Genomic DNA, 20,449 nt, shown 5'->3' on the forward strand with positions numbered 1-20,449 from the left:
AGGAGTGTGTGAAGACAGAAGGGCAAAGGGGAGAGGTGGGCACGTACAGGACATGCATGACCCAGAGACAGGAGGAGAAACACGGGGATCCCTGGAGTCAGGAGCCCTGGAGTCCTGCCCCAGGGCTGCATTGATCAGTTTGAAGAGCTGAGTAGAATGTTTTGCAGTTGTTCTCACACAGTAATCTTGTGAATTGGAATGCTATTTGTTATTTTATAGAAACTGGGACTCCTAGAGTAGGGTAAAGGAGGGTACCCTACTCGTAGAGTAGGGGAGAATAGGGTAAAGAGGGGACTCTCATTCGAACCCAGCTCTTGACCCCATTCCTGTGTTTCTGCATGACACCACAGCTCAGAGGATCACACCATTTCTCTGAGCTCTCGCTTCCCCCAGCTACAGAGGAAGGCTGGCAGCACCCATGATGGTTGTGTGTGTGAGAAGGAAAGACGCAGGGGAGTTTCAGGGGTGGGCTCCTCAGGTGCGTGTGTGTTGTGGGCAGAGAGAGAAGTTACTGTGGGGACCTCGAGGTAGAGGGATCTGGAGAGAGGTGAGGCAGAGAGAAGAGATGGTGATGTTTTTGGAGAGCTTAATCCAGGACCAAGGCTCCAGACTAAGGTGTGAGGGGGGCTTCCCTGGTGACTCAGGGGTAAGGAACCCACCTGCCAAGGCAGGAGACCCCTGGTCCGGGAAGATCCCACATGCCGTGGGGCAACGAAGCCCGTGCATCACAACTGCGGAAGCCCGCACGCTCTAGAGCCTGTGCTCTACCATGAGGGAAGACACCGCAATAAGCCCGCACACCACAACAAAGAATAGTCGCCCCTCACTGCAGCTAGAGAAAGCCCAAGCAGCAACGAAGACCCAGCACAGCCAAAAATAAAAACATAGATAAAATTATTTAAAAAAAAATACTAAAGTATGAGGGAGTGCCAGGTGAGGAGGGATTACCTGGTGAGAGCAGAGTGAACGCCTTTTCTGAGTTCAGCCCCAAGAAGCCCACTCTACTTGCTTGGCAGGAGTGAGCGAAGTGCCCAACAGCAAAGGAGGCACAGCCCCCTGGGACCCAGGACCCAGAGGGCCCCCATCCCAGAACCTCATTCTCCCATCCCCACACAGGCAACCTCTGTCACCCTCATCAGACACAGACAGTCTAGTCTGCACGACAGGGCCCTCATCCTGGAGTCAAGCAGGAGCCCGAGAACGTGGGCCTGTTCCCACCACCATCACAAAGGAGTCACACACAGGTGTAAAAGCCACTGTTTCTAATTAACCCCCAATGCAACAGCCAGAGAACATGGCCATGTTCTCTAGCCATGGCCCGCTAGAGGCCAGAGGGACAGTTCCAGATGGCTCTCAGGGTGGAGTCAGGATACAGAGCAACTGGTGTCCCTGTCTCAGGTCCTGTGATGGGTCTGATGGTCACAGAGCAGGCTCCCTGAGGTGTCTTCTAGAAGAAGGTGACCACTTCAGCCACTGTTGACTCAAGGGAGATGGTGGGCGTGGGGCCAGGCCGCGTCCACACAGTGCCTGGGGAATGCTCTCTGAAGATGCCCAGGCCAGATTCTCCAGAACATCTTGACTCCGGCTCCGCCTGCCCCCTCTTCTAGGTCCCAGGGCAGAGAGAGAGGGCAGATCTCTGGCCAGCGACAGCAAGCGAGGATAGGGGCAGATGAGATAGACTGGGCATGGGCCGCCCTGCGAAAGTCTGTGGCCAAGCTCATCTATCAACTGCCACCCCTTCTCAGGAGGGCACTTTGGGGGCATGGAGCCTGACCCATGAGCAGAAGCAAACTTGGGTGCAGTCCTCTGCTCAGACCCTGGAACTTTCTGGGCTGGATTCCTTGAGCTGGGGGTGGAGGTAGGGGTATGTGTGTGCTGTTGGCAGGACACACCTCAACCTGTCCACAACAACTACAGGAGAGCCTGGGTGGAGGTCTCCTCCATCCTGCCTACTTGGTCACTGGCTTCTGCTGAAAGCAGGGATCTCAGACCCTCTGCCCACCCCTCAAGGGGACAGGCAACGAGATGTCAAGACTCCTGGGACCCAGCGCTCTGTGCACCAACCAGTCTCTGCAGCCTGTACGGATGGGAGCATGTCCCCCACCCAGGCAGCCTAAGGCCCAGGGTGGCGTGACAAGAATGCAGGCCTGTGCCAGATGGGGCATGTGCCTGGCAGGCCTGCCTGGGCGGGGCTGGAAGTGTGTGGGGAAAATTCAGAAATGAGATGCGGGAGGGAGAGTCCTTCCTGCATCCAGGGGCCTGTCTCTAGATCTTCACTGTTGACAAACTAGCTGATTTCACTCACACCTCAGCAACAAAAACCTGTATTGAAGGGGCCCATTCCAGAGATCTAGACTGAAGAGAGCAGAGGAAGGTGGCCAGGGCTCCCCCTGGGAGGTGGAGGATGCCGCTGCCTCCTCCGGGGGCTGGGCTGGGCCCCCAGCTCCTGGCAGTGGTGGGCAGAGCTGGCTGCCAGCTCCAGCCTCTGCCCTGGATCACTCTAGCCCGGCTCAGATCTGTGGCTGGGCTTCATCCAGTGGGTCCTCCTCCAGGAAGGAGAAAGGCTGGATCTGCAGGGATAAAGCAGATGGTGAGTGGAAGGGGCAAGGGGCAGGTTTTTGCTCCATGCCTTCCATCTCCCCCATCCCCAAATGGATGAAGCTCTATCGTTCGGGGGAGGGGGGGCTCCTCGGCCCATGGCCTCAGGGAACCAGCAACGGGCTTGTCACCTGGGCTATCCTTCCTTCTGTTTTGTTGCTGTTCCTTCACTAAGCTGTGTCCAATTCTTTTGTGACCTCATGGAATGTAGCCCGCCGGGCTCCTCTGTCCATGGGATTTCCCAGGCAAGAATACTGGTGTGGGTTGCCATTTCCTGCTCCAGGGGATCTTCCCAACCCAGGGGATCGAGGCCAGGTCTCCTGCATTGCAGGCGGATTCTTTGCCACTGAGCCAGCAGGGAAGCCCACCCTTCCTCTTACCCACCAGTATCTGTTACCTTGAAGGGTTTGCTTATCCCCACCACAGAATGTAGGTTGTTGCTATAGTAAAAAAGGAGAAACAGATCCTCAGTTTCAGGGATGTCGCTGATGTTGATGTATACCTGGAGGGAAGGACAGACAGATGTGGGTCAGCTCTATGGCCTCAGGCCCCATCCAGCTCTCAGCGACTAGGTATCCAGCTCTCTGCTCCTTCCAGAGGATAGAGAGCTCAGGCAAGCCCCCCCCCTGCTGGCGAGGTGGAACCCCTATCTCAGGTAAGGGGGAAGGTACCTGGTTCAGCCTGTCACTGAAGGAGATCTGGTTGTCCCTGACCCAGACATAGGAGACGTAGTCATTAATGTGGCGCAGCCCCACCTGTAGGAGGGGGGGATTGGGTGGGCGGTCAGTGGTTTGGGAGGACACAGGACCCATGTCAAATCCTAAGAGGAGGATGGTCTCATTTCTAAGGCTGGCCATCATAGCATCATATGCCTCCTCCCCTTCACGGCCAGCCCCTCAGTAGGCAAGGACTCCAGGTAGATAAGGGTAGCTCTGTGGTCTCTATGCCCAACTCCCATGAGCCCTCAGCATGGATAAACGAGTGGGGTGTGGCCGACGGGCCCCATCACCTTGTACAGGCCAATCCAGTCCCAGGGGCTGCTGAGGAAGTCTGTGGTCAGGGAGTAGCTGATCAGCATGTCGCTCTCCATGGTGCACGGGCCCTCGGGCAGCAGCGTGATCAGCGGGGCAGACACCAAGGGCTTCAGCTACACACAGGGGTCAGAGGGGGTTGAAGTCCCACAGCAACGTCCCCTTCCCTGAGATGGGAGTCCTGACTGTGCCCTTCCAACAGGTCAGGGTCTCTGCGGGGGTGGGGGGGGCAGGCAGCAGGGTGGGTTAGCTCTCAGCTAGGCTGCCTGGAGGGTATCAGACCTTGGCTGGCCGGCTGGAAAGAAGGGCCAAAGGCTGGTAGGGGATGGCTGGCCCTTCGAGGGAGGATGGGCCTGGGGCCGGGTGGGTGGGTAACCTGGCAGAGAGCCAAGTACTGGGGGCGGAGTATGCAGGTGGGGGAGGCTGCAGGAGCTGCTGACAGGATGAAGAAAGCAGCCAGGGAGTTGCTCTCAGGATTCCATGGCTTCTGACCCAAAGACCCAAATTCAATTTGGGGGCCTCTGGTGAGAACAGCTGGAGGCACGTGGAGGGACACACAGCATGTCGGCAGCTCAAAGGGACCCACACTACCTTGGTCATTAGACGGCAAGATACAGGAGGAGGGGGCTCCCTCTGCAACCTGAGCCAGAGAGGTTTAGGACAAATGAAAGGAAGTCCTACCTCACATAGTAGGTAATAAGCATAATGGAACTCAGGAGCTCCAAGGGACAGTACCAAGAGGAAATGGATACCTACTGACAAAGGGTTTGAACACATTTTTGACAGACAGAGCCAGCAACGGCTCCTAAGAACAGTGAGACACCTGACCTGGGAGGCGAGGCAATCGTGTCCTCCTACAGGTCTCCCCGGGGACCTGCTGAGCTCTGAACCCAGGGCAGGCAGGTCTGGGATGTGGCCCGGCACAGCTGTGGCTCTGCCAAGTGCCAGGCAGCCTGGAGATTTACCTCTAAGTCAAAAGTGCAGGTGACGGGCTTATGGTCACTGATGGTGTACACCATGTGGCTGACGTAGCTCCTCAGGAACAGGGTGAAGGGGGCTGAGAGCGCAGGGGTGTGGAAATTGGTCTGGGACTGCCGCTTCAGCCTCCAAAGGACGCGATCGGTCCAAGCAGGCTTGCGCTTTTTCTCACTGGGGATGGGGGGAAAGGAAGAAGGGGAGAGAAGGGTCATCAGGCCAGCAGGAAGGGACCCCCACGAGCTCCCTTGGAATCCCTAATGCCAGGGCCTGTCAGCCACCATGAGATGCCCCTGGACAGAGCTGGTGGAGCCCAGCCTGGCTGTGGGCAGGAGCGTGCCCCGTAGAACCAACAACAGTACACAGGTCTGTGTCAGACTCAGCCAAGGACCCTCAGTCTCATCTACATTTTTATGAATCAAATGGTTACTCAGAAACATTCCGTCTAAACCCTTTCTTACTTCCTGAACAAAAGCAGCAGGACATCAAAGAGGCTGAGGTTTGGAATGTGGGGTTAGAGCTGAGCTGGAACTTGGCTCCCTCCCACTCCCCGCAACTACCCACTCCCCGCAACTGCAGATGTGATCTTGGGAAAGGGAAGGAAAGTATTTAGGGAATCTCCCCACATACCTTGGACCAGGACCATTTATCCCCTCTTCACAGGTGGAGAAAATGGGTCTTAGAGGGGTTGGGACTTTCCTAAAATTGCCCAGCCATGGTGTGGTGAAGCCAGGACTCTGGGCCAGCCAGCATGACCACAGGGTACATGCCTGTCAATGCCAGGCTAACCCCTCTTAGGCCTCAGCTCTTCATCAGTAGAATGGAGATAACAGCAGTTATATCTCAGGGTTACTGAGATGGTTAAATGAGACAAAACACAAAAAACAGATAGTGCCGTGCTTCATACAACGCAAGCTGCCCCCGGACGCTGGCTCTTATGAGGCTTTGTTCTCAAGAGTCAACTGAAGACCTGCCATCCCCTTTCCCCAGCTTCCCCAGCGGGCATGAGAGACACCATACAGCTGGTCAGATGATTCACTGCTTCAAAACTTTTAAGGACGGACTTCCCTGGTCCAGTGGCTAAGACCCTGCGCTCCCAATACAGGGGCCTGGGTTCCATCCCCGGTCAGGGAACTAGATTCCACATGCCACAACTAAGACCCAGTGCAGTCTAATAAATAAATGTGTATTTTTTTAAAACAGTAACAACAAATCCAGCAAAAACCTTTTAAGGAGTCTTCACTGCCTCCAGAATAAAGCTCAGGTCTCTAAATGTGGCTTTCAAGGTGCCCAGGAGTCTGATGCCCCAGATTTGACCTTATCGCCCACCTCTGCCCCATACCCACCTCACCCTGGTGAGCCTCTCAAGCCTCTGGGCCTCTGTTCTTGTGGCTTTGCTGCCTGGAACGCCCTTCGTCGCAGGGAGAGGCCCAGTTCCCATGCTGTTGTTGTCCCTGGCCCGCCCTGACCTCTCTGCTTCCAAAGCACTTGACACAAGCGTGTCTACTGTTACACTCCATTGTAGCTTACTGTTTCCCCCTCAGCCTATCAGTTAGTGCGAGCTCAGAAGGCAAGGAAGGGGCTCTTGGTGTCTCCTGTGTATGCCTGGCATTAGCACAGAGCTTGGTATGCAGTAAGTACTCAGCAGTATAATAGTCACTCACTTGCATCCAACTCTCTGTGATCCCATGGAGCCTGTCAGGCTCCTCTATCCATGGACTATCTCCAGATAAGAATACTGGAGTGGGTTGCCATTCCCTTCTCCAGGGGATCTTCCCAAACTCGGGATCGAACCCATCAACAAGCGCTCATGAAAACAAAAAACAAGTACTTGTGAAATACAAACAACTAAAAAAAAAAACCAAGCTCACTCTCCTTCCTCAAAAATGTCCAGTTAATTTTAACATATATGACTTCACATGCTTATAGCTTGAAAGGCTATTTTTGTCTTCTGCTTTATTCACTTACTATTTTAAACAAACATTCCTGCCACACCTTCATCACTTCAATAGCAAAATAGTTCTCCAGCAATAGCGGCAGAATGGTGGTGCCCTGGAGGTGAACTTCGACTCTAAAATTGGAGACCAGTTGGTGAAAGGTTCTGTCCTGTTAATGCAGAGTTCTGTGTTGGTGAATTTGGAGAGTGGTGCTCTTGGAGAAGGTATTGAAGCTCTGTGCCCTTTCCCACACCTTGTCCTACACATCTCTTCCATCTGCCTATTTCTGAGTTGCATACTTTTAAAATGAATCAGTGATCTAGTTTAAAAAAAAAAAAAGTTCTGCCCTTGGCAAGTGACACCATCACTCTAAACCTCAGTTTCTTCAACTCTAAGATGGGGTGATAACAGTACTTACTTCAAAAAACCTTATTGAGGGAGTGTTGCAGAAGTGGTAACTGGCTACGTCACCTCTGCTTTGAGCTCCTGGCATGTTTTGACCTTTCACGCTTCTGAAGTGTTCATGGGATGTCGGAATGTGGTATTTCCATCCCAGAAACTACAGACACAAAACCTCCAATCCAACCTTGGACATCAGTGCCTAGCAGTTCCTGAAACGTGGTAGTGAACCACACGTTTGCACCACTCTCCCTGTCGAGGCATCCTCCTGCCCCCACTTCCCTATTATGGTCAGAATCCTCCCCAAGTCCTGACCACAGCCCCACTCCTTCCCCCTCAGGACCTCAGCCTGTCTCCCCTTCTTCCTTTTCCATGGCCTGGTCCACACTCATCACTGGGCACCTGTATTGTTCATTCTTTTGATGATCTTTGTTGTTGCTGTTCAGTCGCTAAGTCGTGTCCAACTCTTTTTTGATCCCCACAGACTGTAGCCTGTCAGGCTCCTTCTGTCCAAGGGATTTCCCTGGCAAGAATACTGGAGTGGGTTGCCATTTCCTCCTCCAGGGGATCTTCCCGATCCAAGGATTGAATCCATGTCTCCCGCATTGCAGGCGGATTCTTTACCACTGAGCCACCAGGGAAGCCCTCAATCCCCTTTACTGAGCCCTTATTATAAGCCAGGAGACTGGGGAGGATCTAATAAATGGGATTGACAAACTTGTTGAGGAGCTCGTTTAACAAACAGAAGACAAAGGAACAAATAAGCAGAATATATTCCCCCAGTTCTCCATTCCTGGTAACAGCTAAACACGGGGTCTCTCCATGCATCATGTGCCTGTGGCAGGCATCTTAGACTGTTCTAATCCTCCCAACCCTGGAAGGGTGCCACAGGTCACATTTCCCTTCTTCTACAGGACACGGACGCTGAGGGAGGTCACCGTGTGCAGGTGGGAGCTGGGTGCCTGCCCATGTTGCTGCCCATGGAGTCAGCTCTCCTCCACTGCACCCATCTCCCCCCAGTCTGTCCCTCAGTGGCCGATTCCCAGTGTGTAACCAGAGTGGGGCCTCACTGATGCTTTTTTTGGCTGAATGGTCATGACTGAGAAGAAGAACTGTTTTTTAAAATAATTTTTATTTATTTATTCATGGCTGTGCTGAGTCCTGGTTGCTGCACGGCCTTTTCCCTAGTTGCAGAGAGCAGGGGCTACTCTAGTTGTGGTGTGAGCTTCTCATTGTGGTGGAGCATGGACTCTAGGGGGCGAGGGCTTTGGTAGTTGTGGCTCATGGGCTCTACAGCACAGGCTCAATAGTTGAGATACATGGGCTTAATTGCTCTGTGGCATGAGGGATCTTCCTGCATCAGGGTTCAAACCCATGTCTCCTGCATTGGCAGGTGGATTCTCTATTACTGAGCCGCCAGGGAATCCCCCAAGAACTGTTTCTGGAGATGACAGGCACACCCCGGTTTACTGTGCTTTTCTTACATTAATACTTGGCTGAGATTGTGATTTTTACAAATTGAACGTTTGTGGCAAACCTGCATTGAGCAAGACTACTTGGAACCATTTTTCAAATAACATTTGTTCCCTTTATGTCTCTGAGTCACGTTTTGGTAGTTCTTATAATAGTTCAAGCTCTCTTAGGGGTATAATAGTTAGGTGATCTGTGATCTTTGATGCTACTATCACAAAAAGGGAGGACTTGCCAAAGGCTCTGAGACTGGTTAGCACTTTTTACTAACGAAGCATTTTAAAACTAAGGTATGTACATTTTTTTAGATGTTATTGTACATTCAATAGACTACAGAACAGTATAAACCTAACTTTTCTGTGCACCAGGAAACCAAAAAGTTTGAGTGACTCTATTGTGATATTTGCTTTACTGTGGTGGTCTGGAACCAATTCCACAATATCTCCCAGGCATGCCTGTGATATGTCTTTACTTTCTAAAAATTAAGACCAAGTAGCTCTGCAAGATTCTCCAGGCTTAAGAGCCTAGAAAACTTGAGCCAATTTATTGGCCCCAAAGGAGTGATGTGTTCCATTTTTGGGTCTGGGAGCATTTTCCTCTTGGCTCCCTATAGATGGCTTCTAAGTGTCCCACTGAACTCTGGACTTGAGTCTTGCCTAGATTGATCATAACATCCTCTGCTCACTGCCGAGCGGGGAGGTGGACTAGGTTCCTGTGGACTGTAACAAAACCCTACTGTAATCCCTGACTTTAATAGGATTTCCTGCCCTCAGCCCTTTCACCCTCCCCTGTAACGGAGCCGACCTCGTTTCTCATTACATCTTGGCTCCAGTACGCTGCCGAGGCCAGGCGAAGCTGCGAACCGGCCCCGCACACAGCTCAGTCCCTCTGTACAGGGGGGCATTCCCACTCAAAGTGCCTCTCATCAGCGCTGCTGCTGACTGATCAGAATGCCTGTCCTCCTTTCTGTGAAACCTGCTGCCTCTCTGACAGTTCTCATTGATTCCTCCTGGCTTCAGCTGCCCTCCTCCATTCACTTCGCTCTCTTTTACCACTTCCACACAGAATTCTGGAGCCTTCTACTGGCCAGCTCCTGGACTTGAGAGTGTTTATTTGGCTCTCGCTCTCTGGGTGGGTCCCTCTACTAGACTGGCTGCTCCTTAAATATCTTATCTGTCCCTTTCGTCCTCTCAGGCTCCCCGTTCAAACATACGGCAGGCACACTGTGCCACATAACCAGCGACAGTCGTGAACCAGATCGAGCCTCTGTGCTCCGGGCATTCACAGCACAGCAAAAAGGAAAAGACACAGTGAACGCACAATGTGCAAGGCTTGCAGGCAGCGTGAACAGCAGGAGAGAACTCTCAGCGAAACTGGCAAGGGTCAGGGAAGATTTTCCAGTAGAGATGATGCCTCAACCAGGTTTTCAAGGATGAATAACAGACTGATCACACAGGAACGTTTCTGTTCCCTATGTGGGGCTCCTGCCAACCACAGGCATTCCCAGCGGGGGATATTTCATTTGTGATGTCCCCCTGTAATGCTGTTGTTCCTGTCCAGACATTCCTTCATTTCCTGGGCTCCAGGCAAGGGAAAGCATGAGTCTGGATTCACACAGACCTCAGTTCAAATTTTTTGCTCCATCACTTACTCGGTTACTACCTTACTTAGACCTTCTGAGATACAGTTTCCTTATTTGTAAGAAGTCAGTATCAACACTGTCTACCTAATGAAGATACAGCAGGAATTAAGTGAAGTGATGCAGGCAAAGCCCTCTGCCCAATGCCTGGCCCGTGGTCAGCACTCAGCGATGTCAGTCATAGTGAGGATTGTATCTATCACGTAGAAGTAACATCTGCCTTCTCCTTCGCAAGCTTTTTGCTATCCCAGCCCTGACCTCCTTTCTGCTGCTAGCTGGCAAGACTGGCTGTGTGGGTCCCTGGTGGTCCAATGGTTAGGACTCCACGCTTCCAATGCAGGGGGTGTGGGCTGGATCCCTGGTCGGGAAACTAAGATCCCACATGCTGTGTGGCACAGCCAAAAAATAAATACACATTAAAAATAAATACAATCCATCGAAAAAAAAAAAAAAGGACTGGCTGTGAACTTGGAGGCACTGCAGGCTAGAGGAAAGCATCACAGGCAGCACAGTCTGGAGAGGTCTGGCCCCGGCTCCACTATCCCAGCACAGCCACCTGGGGAAGACCGTGAACATCTCAGCCTCTCCACACCACCTGCGTGACTTCCAGCCTCCTGCCGCCTTCCCTCCCGTACCCGGAGGTGTGAGCAGAGTGACGCCTGGCCACATGGCCTGTCAGCAGCTCTCTTCCTGCTGGCAAGTGTCAATTGGTAGAGGGGCCTGGCTTGTCCCACAGAGGCCTGACAATTTCCACGATGATCCTCATTTCCAATGGATGGCCGGGGAGACTGATGGCTGCGGACCTGGGCCAGTGGGAGCCTGCCCTCTTCCCTGCTTTCTGGCTCGGGCTGTGGCCCAGCCGGCCCTCGGTTCCAGTGTTCCTGGCCTCTTCTTGTGCGCACGGCCCCTGGCTGTGACCCCACTCTGTCTTGCTCCACACGCCTCAAATGGCTCACGCTCTCCCCCTCGCTTGGCGGGGACATTGTGGCTCTGCCACACGGCTTCCGGCCCTGGGCCAGCAGGGCCCCCTCGCATCCTGGCCTGGCTGTGGACAGACCTACTCACCGCCTAAATCCCAGAGGCCTGGGCTGCCCTGGGGGCACCTATCTCCCTCAGAAGACAATTCTGCTAGGGGAATACAAAGAGCCCCGTGTAACATGTAGGGGGTTATTCTTCTTCAAAGAGATGAGGGTCCCTGCCCTAAATCGGGTCAGGGGTTTTGGGCCCGAGCTACTTTTGCCCCACTGCCTAAGTCTAAGGTTTTGGGGGTTACCTGTCCCTTTCTCAGTTCTTTAGAAAGGCTTTCAGTAAAACTCTGACCTGAAGACCTGAATCTAAAAACAACAACAGCAGTTATCGTGGTGCCTACCAGGTGCCAGGCACTAGGCTAACATGCCAGGTCTTATTTATTTCTTTTTAAATATTTATTTACTTGGCTGCCCTGGGTCTTAGTTGCAGCATGTGGGATCTGACCAGGGATCAAAACCGGGTCCCCTGCTTTGGGAGCCGGGAGTCTTAGCCACTGGACCACCATAGAAGTCCTGTGGTGGTCTCAATGAATCCTCAGTTCCATGAAATAGGTACTGTTATCATCCCCATTTTTAGATGGAAAAATTGAGGCTTAAATACCATGACCAAGGTCATGCTGCCAATAAAGCACAAACTGTGCTTCTAATTTCTAACCAGGTACATTATCTCTGCATTGTTCCCCACTAACTGCCCCACTGACAACTCCTACTTCATCTTCCTTAACTAGTACCCAACCCACTCACAGCCAGGGCAGGACTACTTAACACCAGTGACTGGCTGAGCCAAGCTTTCTGTCCCCACCATCTTCTGGGCAGGACCAGAAAGCCCTGGGGGGGCAGGAGAGCAGGAGTTTGAAGGATGCTGAAGTATAGTCCCTCCCCGATCTCCCTTGCCCTGCAGTCAGAAATCAGCTGTCTTCCTTCCCCTTTGGCTCTACCTGCCCCGGCCCCAGCCCCCATTCTGGCCAGCACCAGCTCCCCTTCCTGCTCCCTCCTGGGACCATCTGGGACAGCTCCCTCAGTCAGCATCTCATGAGGGGTGCGGAGGCACCGCTCCTGAGAGGTGATGGCTGGATCTAGTCCTGCTCCCCCAACACTTCTAACTGAAGGTGGGTCCCATGATCACAAGGGCCAGCACGGTCTGACTTCCCAGGCCCAGATCTGCAACAAGCACATCCTCTCCCGGTGGGGCCCCCTCACCTGGTGTCATAGTTGTTGGAGTTCTTATCAAACTTGTAGGTGGGCGGGAAGAGCAGGGAGCCCTCCTGGAATTCCCGGAGCAGTGGGTCGTGTCTCTTGGCGATGCTGAGCTGGAGGAAAAGGGATCGGCACTTGCCATCACAGTGGGGCAAGATTCAAACCTGGCGGTGCCCTCCCAGTCAGACTGCTCCTCACTGCCCCAGCCCTGTACCCGACCCCCAGGACAGCAGCTGAATGCGAAAGAAGGCAAACGTCACCCCCCCCACCCCCACCCCGGAGTCCCAGGGGAGGGAGCCGCCTACCACTTCCCTGTCCCTGGACCACAGGGACCAGGCTCTGAATTCTATTTCCCTAGGAACCACTAGCAGAAGTGTGTCAGAGGGGAGGCTGGGGTAGGCAGGGTGTCCCAATGGGTGGTATCTCATCCTCCAGGAGGCAAGACAGGTCGGGAGTGGGAAAGACAACAGGGACACTGAGGGCTGGTGCAGGGTCGGCAGGCCACAGCCCTTCTCGCTCCCCGACCTCACACACACCTGGTGCTGGAGCGCCTCCAGGTGGAGGCCAGGCTGGCCAGACAAGCCTGGCTGCCCCACTCCCAGCAACCAAGGCCTATTAGACTCTGCCCTGCCTGGGGTCAGGGACCTTGAAGGCTTGGGAAAGGAGAACGGGGGCTAGGGAATCTCCCCACACCTCCTGCTGACCTCCCCTGCCTTGGGCTCAGAACTCTCCTCCCTCAGGCTCAGATCCCCCTCTCAGATACCTGATCCTTCTCCCACAGGTCACTGTAGCGCTGATTTCTTATGGATTCTCGAACAAAGTGCAAACCGAAGTCCTCGATCCGAAAGTTCATGTCTCCAAACCAGAGAATGAGGCTTCAGAAAGAAAGGAAGGCAGGTGGCCTGAGGGTCTGTGATGGGGTCAGAGCAGGCAGGAGACCACAGGGGCTCTGACCACCCACTGCAGGGCTGCCAGGAAGCAGAAGGCTCGAGGAGGGGGTGAAAAGCCAGGGGCTGAGGGAGGATCAGGTGAAGACAAGGGCGGGCCCCAGTGGACCTGTTCTCCTGGCCCCCACCGGCCATTCAAGCCAAAGGGACCAGCCCTGAACGTGCAGCAGGCTCGAGCCCTCCCTCCCTGTCCCCCAGCTGGGCACCCGGCACTAGGTGCTCCCACAGGGCACACCTGAGAACCAGCCCTCCCCGGGGACCTCAGGAACTACGAGGTTCTTGACCTGGGATGTTTGGAAATGTCCAGAGTTTCTAGGCAGGATAGAGGGGCCAGGGAAAGGGAAGGGGTCCCAGACCCCAGGCAGGCAGAGCTAAAGAGGAGAGCAGACAGGGCATCAGGGAAAGAGGCTGCGGGAGGGCGGGAGATGGGGGCAGACTGCCTCTGGCGGGGGAGCAGTGACCCGGCAGAGCAGGCTTGCCGGGGCTGGCCTGGAGGAGAGGGTCAGGGCACAGTTCACAGCAGCACGCTCACTCATGGTCCAGGATGTTGGGGATATCCTGTGCCTCAAAATTCTGCATCTCCAGGATCCGGTCAAAGTGCTCCAGCCGCTGGTCATTGTTGGCCATGTGGGGGGGCAGGTGGCAGTTGATGATGCTGACATAGTAGCCGTAAAGCTTCAGAAAGATGTTGACACCCCCTTTGTTCCCCTGGTAGGTGGGCAGGAAGGGGGGACACACCTTTGTTTTCCCATCCGGGGCCTGAGGGCAGATGGTCTCAGTTCCTGTGGGATTTCCCAGGATCGGCAGACACTCACCTCCGCACAGCCCAGCTCACCTACCTGCCGTCCCAGGGACACTAGGCGCCCCAGAGGAGGGAAGGCAGCTATGCGGGGCACTGGCCTGGACAGAGTGCCAAGATTCATTTCACCCCCTTTTTTCAATCCATTCATTCCCTTTTTTAGCTGCCCAGCTCTAAAGCCCCCAGCCCCGCTCCATCCAGTGAGAGAAGGCCCCCTCAGCTCTTGACTCAGAAAACAGCTCAGTCCTTACCCAGTATCCGAAGAGGCCGGTAGGGGTGGATTTAGTAGACAGGACCTGGATAAACGGCAAATGCTGGTACTTGGCAAAGATCAGTAAGAGGAGCCCTTGCATGCGGACACTGGAGACCTGCAGGACAGAAGGGTGACAGTCATTCATGTCCCTCCAGGGCCTGTGCTGGGCGCCCTTGAGAACCCTGAGTCACATGGATGTCCTGCCCCAGAGGTCTATGGCATCTCAGTGCTGATGGAGTCTCAGCTGCCAAATGAGGCAATCTGGGGGCTCAGCAAGGAGGTGGAGACATCCCACCATCAGGAGGGCACTGACTCTTCCACCCCAGCTCATGTATGGCCTTCTCCCCAGAGCCCTCCTGAGCTCCCCCGGGTACCGTGCATGGAGGGGCTCAAAGAACTTCAGAGATGCTTTATGGGACAATGGCTAAAGGCCAGATCTAGGTTCAGAAACCAGCTCGGGCTGTTAGTATTTGATGCCGGACAAGTCTATTTTCTCATCGATAAAGCAGGAATCTATCTTAAAGATGCTGGATTTTTTTTTTTTTTTAAAGCTGCTGGATTAACTAGTAGCTCTTGATATTAATTTTTACTTTAAGGATTCTTGAAAGTAAATGCAGAGAAGGGACATAAGCATGAGAGAACGGGAAATACTTTGTATCTTGATTTGATGGGTGGCAGCATGGCTACATACACGTATAAGAATCCACCAGACTCTACACTTCATTTCTCCATACATTATAGCTCAGGAAAAAACAACTAAGAAAATGCTACTGAAAAATAATACACACTATGGGCAGCTGGTGTCCCTGAACGCCACGCAGAGGGGATGAGAGTGAGCACAAAGGATGCGTGTGCACAGGTTGGGGGAAACAGCTAATTCTGGCCAACTTTTGAAAGAAGGGTCCCTGTTCTGCAGAAGGACTGAGGCACAAGGAGACTAAGGAACCCGCAGGACCACTTTGGACAGCAGCGTCAAAGGACCAGGACTGCCAGAATCCCCGCTCTCAGCTGCTGTGGAGGTGGGATGGGAATGGGCCTGTGACCCTCTCACAGCTTCAGGCTGTCTACACCCACCACCCGAGTAGCTATTTCCGGAGCATGAGGTGCAGAGGCCAAGGAGGAAATCCCCGGGTGGGGAGCATGTACCGGGGCCTTCCAGGAATTATGAAACTTGATCCCGCATGCCAGGAGCTCTGGGATGGTGGAGGAGTCAAGGGAGGGGGAACCCTGAACCCAAGACCGAGGGACGGAGGCGTGAGCACCCAGGGCTGGGCACAGGTTGCTACCAATGTGTCCCCGACTTCACTTTCCACCCCTGTCTTGGTCTCTCTCTTTCGCAAGCAAATAGGACAATGGGAGTGGGGAAGGGCTGGACTCCCAGGGGCGGGGGGGACTGACTCCCAGGGAACTGAAAAAAGATTTGGGAAGAGTTTCAAGATTAATCTGATCCCACAGAGCAGGTGGGGGCCACTGAGCTCCGCCCCACAGGCTAGAGCCCACTCTGAAAGAGCAGGGAAGTGGGGGTAGGGCAGGGAGGATGGAGGTGGGGGTGGGGCAGGAAAACTTCAGATTGGGAGAAAGGGTGGGGCTATGGGGAAAGGCAGGAGACTTGTAGGGGAAGTTCTAGTTTGAGGAAATGAAGGAGGAGGAGCTAAGGAAGGGACTAGAAGGAGGGAGGCTGGGAGCCGAGGAGCAGGCAAAAGGGATAAGCACCAGGCTTCTCAACCTGTGGCCAGCAACTTCCGGCCTCAGGAACAGGCTGCAGGCAGGGCTCTACTCTACTCTTGGCTATGTGAAGGAGGGGCATCTGCTGTGGGTGCCTGCCAGGCCCTCAGGCTGGTCTCCCAACCTCAGGAGGCCGCACGGAGAGAGTGAGCTGTGTCCATGCCACAGGATGAGCTAATTTCCTTGGCTCAAGTCCATCCCACTGATGCCTTGCCAGTGAGCCGAGGTACAAGGAGGCCTCCAGTCTTGGGAAGGGAGTGGGTGGTGAGAGACAAGTGGTTTTGCCCTCTGAGAGGGGCCAGCTCCAAGTCTGCAGGAAGAGGCCCGAGTTTGATCTGGGGGGAGCCAAGGGCTTGGGGACTGGCATCTTTTAGCCTCAGCAGCAGGATCACATCTGACGTGACCTGGCTCTGCCCTCCTCCAGAGGATTCACAGCTCTTGCCTCAGCACCTCTGGACAGATTAGGGTAATGGAGTGAATCCTGAAGCAATCCAATCACCCAGAGAAAGGAAAAAAGGAGTTCTGGTATTTCTGAGAAGCAATGCTTCTTGGAGGTATATTTAGTGGGACTGTGTTTCATCTCTCAGCTGTGTAGGGCAGACAAGTAAGATCCAGCAATCTAGAGCATTCCTGCAGATTATCCTATGGTCAAAAAGGTTTCCTAAAGAATACTGGCCCTATAGACTGAGAACCCTTCTCCTCCACATGTGTCTCTTCTGACCTCTGGGTCTCTGAGGATTTGAGGTGCATGTCTCTTAAGATCAGAGGACACCCTCTGATACCAGCAGGAGAGTCATAGGATATCTGTCAGCCTTAGAGATCACCAGTACAGTAATAAAGTACAGTAGTTAAAGACACGGGTTATGAAGTTTGAAAGATCTGGATCCAAATCTGTCATGATCTCTGAGTCTTGGTTTCATCCATATAACACCTATATTTCAGAATTTCTGGAGAAGACTCTTGAGAGTCCCTTGGACAGCAAGGAGATCAAACCAGTTGATCCTAAAGGAAATCAACCCTGAACATTCATTGAAAGGACTGATGCTGAAGCTGAAACATCAATACTTTGGCCACCTGATGCCAAGAGCTGACTCACTGGAAAAGACCCTGATGCTGGGAAAGATTGAAGGTGGGAAGAGAAGGGGGCAACAGAGGATGAGATGGTTTAATGGCATCACCGACTCAATGGACACAGGGTTGCAAAGAGTTAAACACGACTGAGTGACAGAACAACAAAACAACACCACCAATAAGCACACCATAGATAGTGGCAATTACTATTATACTCTGAGATTGCAGGCTGGGTCTTCGAGTAGAGATTAGAGGCTGGGGGTAGGGTAGGCAATGAGGTGTTACTAAGCCGTGCTACACCTCCCCAAGGAATTCTCCCAACCTGAAAAATATCGAGGTGTTAAACTAGCCCCTGGGGTCCCGCTCAGCTGCAGCTACTTCAGAAAGACACAAGGCAGGCAGGAGCCCCAGGGAACCAGGTGCAACTGGGGTTTGGGTTTTTAAATAAAAGGGTAACAGCATGAAAGCTGGACTGGGAGACAAAGGACTAGGGATTAGTAATAAGAGGTGAGACACATTTCCCAATTGCCCATGAACTTGCAAGTTACCTTGACGAAGCTCAGAGGGGAAAGCACGTCCATGAAGTAACTGCTCCATGGGTCTTCAAAGGCAGTGTCAGAAAGGAGGCTCATGATCCCACAGTTCAGTTCCTGCAAACTGCCCATCCCAGATCAGAGGCCTGCCCCCGGCCTGGAGGGCCCTGCTTCTGCCCAGATCAGAGGCCTGCCCCCGGCCTGGAGGGCCCTGCCTCTGCTCCGACATCTAGCACTGCCCTCGGCCGACTGTCCAGCCCTGGGTTCTCCCTCCCCTGTGGCTATTGCTCGCCAGCCCCCTGCCATTGCTGACCCAGGACAACAGATGTGGCCTGGCTCTGATGCAGGCTGAAAGTTCTTGGCCTTCACACCCCAGGGCGAGGGTGAACAGGTTACAGTGGTTCCCCGTGGGGACAACCTGGGACTGGTCAGGCTTACCTGATCCTGATCTCAGATATAAGGATGCGTGACGCGTCCTATGGACACCTACCCAATGACATATATGTCCAGATTCAGGTTCAGGTTGTTCAGCTGAAGCAGATCACTGAGGTCTGGAGGAGGTGCTGCAGAGGCCACGTTCCACGTCACAACATGTATGCTGAGAAGGGAAGCCATGGAGGAAGGAGGATGAGACCTCGTCCAGGTAATAGACCAGGGGCTGCGCCTGCTAATGGCTGGACCATAATCTGTTGTAGTCAGAATGGGAAATGTGTGTTTTTCTGCATCCACTGAAGGGAACAAGGGCACTGAATACAAGCCCTTCATCTTCAAGCCCTCTGTCCCCTGAAGCAGGAAATGCCCACCCTGGATTGGCTCCTCCGTGCAGGTATACAGCTGCCCACGGCTGGCGGCACCTGTGCTGCTGACACAGGGAGAGCGGCCAACGAGCGGGGCCGAAGGTTTTGGAGTCAGGCAAGGGAAGGGGTGTGAATGGGGTGGGCAGTGAAGATTATTTATTAATTCTAACAGCCCTTCATCTGTGGCTCAGTCAGCAACTTCCCACCCCCCACTCTTCAATCCATGGGGTCCCAGGACCACCAGAAAGATTCTGGAGGTTCAGTTTTCACCTTGTGAGAGGCCTGAGCACAGCAAGACAGGGGAATTTAAAAAATAACAGATAAGGGCACCACCTTTCCTTCCCCACCCATCCCTGGAGCACAACCAATTCTGCCAAGCGAAAACATTTCAGAGAGGCTAACAAGATTCTACATAACAGGTTTCCCAACATCTTTCCCAAGAGTCTTCCCAATTTTGGGAAAAACCATCAGTTGGATAACATCCAACGCAGCTTCATATAAACCCCAGGGAAGCAACAGATCTAATCAGCAGCTCTCAATAACACTGGCTTCCTCAGAGGCTCAGGGGAAAGAGAGACTTGAAAATCTCTTCATTTGAACAGTTACAGCAGCGCTCCCGGGAAGCCCCCAGACTGTGCCGAGTACACAGCAGGCAGGGGCTAAAACCCCACAGAGACCAAGAGAGCCAGCAAGCCCCAGGGAAGTCCTAGGCACACCGTAAGGAGGAGGATCTGTAACAGCAGAAGATTTTGAATGGGGACAAGAAGAAAAGGGCAGGATTCCCCCAAACATCTTTTCTCCACCAGATCCCTGTTCTTAGAGGTTCGAGTTCTAAAAAGCACAACCTGAAGAAATTCTTGGCCAGCTTAAAGCAACTTCCTGCCCCTCCCTCCGAACATCAACAAAACAATAGGAAAACCACCTTCCCAGGCACTCAGCCAGAGGTTCTGCCCCTTCGTTTGTTTACGATCTCCCCCTGCTGTCCAACGGAGGATTAAAAGGTAGCTCTTTCACGGCAAGGCTCCTTGTTCTCCCAGGGACCTCCAGAGCGGGGATTTCTTGTTCCCACTGTTAAGTCCCATGATTAGCAGCAAATCCTTGCATCGTGACTGGCACTAAGTTGGTGATTAGCGTTGTTAAAGAGCATGCATGAGACCAAGCTATTATCACTTCACTAAAGGATCTTATCTAAATCTGATTGTGGATTTCAGGTCATAACGGGATCAGGCAGATCCCATGATGTATATGCTGATCTAAAGAACAAGGTTTCTACTCTAGACCTAACGGGAGAATGCTTTGTTATAGCTTTAACTTCAAACAGCCTAACACTGCTCCCTACTCCAGAATCTAACTGGGACACCTGCTAGGGGCGCCGAAGTGGGTAAGAGCTTGGCGGCCTGAGTTTGCAGGAGGCGCAGGGTTTGAACCCAACATAGCCCTCTTAGATACTGGCCTGGGAGAATGTGACAGGCCTCTGAACTAGAAGCAACCTATAGGTCTGGCCCCTTCTCTCCCAGTCCGGTTCTGGCCCAGACCCGCAGCACTGATTGGGTTGGAGGTAGCGATCCCTCCCCGGGCAGCCGGCCTGCCCGCAGTCGCCTTCCTCACCTGAGCGTCCTGCATCTCGGCTCAGTCGGTGGGTTCATGGCCTCCATCGCCCCCACGCAGTGGCCCGGCCGGCTTGCACCTCGCCGGTCCTGGCCCGATCGGCTCTCCCTGGGAAGCAGGTGCCGGTCCGCTCACACTCCCGATTGTTTTTCTTCCGGATTCCGACCCTCCTATTCGGCTTCCGTAAGAGGCGGGGCCGGGGCGCACGGAGAACTCTGGGTGGCGGGTCCGCAGGAAGAGGCAGGACTCTCCAAGGAGCGCGAAACGGGGCAAGGCGAAGGAAAAGGGGCCTGGGGGACGGGGGACGTAAGAAAGGCGTGTCCCCGTAGCAGCAGAACCCGACGCAACACTGCCCGGCCCGCGGGGCGCGGCGGCCCAGACTCCGCCCCCGAGGCTCCCAGGCTGCCCCGCGCAAGGCTGGCCGGGAGGGGCTGTCTTCCGG

At 53.7% G+C, this 20,449-nt stretch overlaps 1 protein-coding gene across 3 annotated transcripts; it reads right to left on the reverse strand.

The window, feature by feature from the left end:
• Window positions 1-1,247: 1,247 nt before the first annotated feature.
• Window positions 1,248-20,236, reverse strand: INPP5K (inositol polyphosphate-5-phosphatase K). 3 transcript variants are annotated; one of them, XM_061143050.1, is made up of 12 exons: window positions 20,008-20,236; window positions 18,093-18,200; window positions 17,618-17,726; window positions 14,272-14,388; window positions 13,754-13,929; window positions 13,038-13,149; window positions 12,278-12,387; window positions 4,595-4,778; window positions 3,608-3,745; window positions 3,270-3,353; window positions 2,996-3,100; window positions 1,248-2,570 (listed from the first exon to the last, which is right to left on the reverse strand). In XM_061143050.1, exons 1-12 carry the CDS (start codon window positions 20,052-20,054, stop codon window positions 2,511-2,513), a joined length of 1,350 nt encoding a protein of 449 aa, XP_060999033.1. In that variant the 5' UTR covers window positions 20,055-20,236; the 3' UTR covers window positions 1,248-2,510. The 3 variants fall into 3 exon arrangements, with proteins under 3 accessions (XP_060999033.1, XP_060999034.1, XP_060999035.1); XM_061143051.1 differs by lacking the exon at window positions 3,270-3,353; XM_061143052.1 differs by lacking the exon at window positions 20,008-20,236 and having other exon boundaries at window positions 17,618-17,719.
• Between the last annotated feature and the right edge of the window lie 213 nt (window positions 20,237-20,449).

Source organism: Dama dama, chromosome 5 (genome assembly GCF_033118175.1).
Source record: "Dama dama isolate Ldn47 chromosome 5, ASM3311817v1, whole genome shotgun sequence".
NCBI lineage: Eukaryota > Metazoa > Chordata > Mammalia > Artiodactyla > Cervidae > Dama > Dama dama.

Bases quoted from the DNA above. Each gene is read 5' to 3' on its own strand.
- INPP5K (XM_061143050.1), bottom strand. From the start codon at position 20,054: ATGGAGGCCATGAACCCACCGACTGAGCCGAGATGCAGGACGCTCAG. The intron at 17,727-18,092 runs GTAGGTGTCCAT...TGGGATGGGCAG, and splicing joins CTGGACATATATGTCATTGG to TTTGCAGGAACTGAACTGTG. The intron at 2,571-2,995 runs GTAACAGATACT...TTATCCCTGCAG, and splicing joins GGATAAGCAAACCCTTCAAG to ATCCAGCCTTTCTCCTTCCT.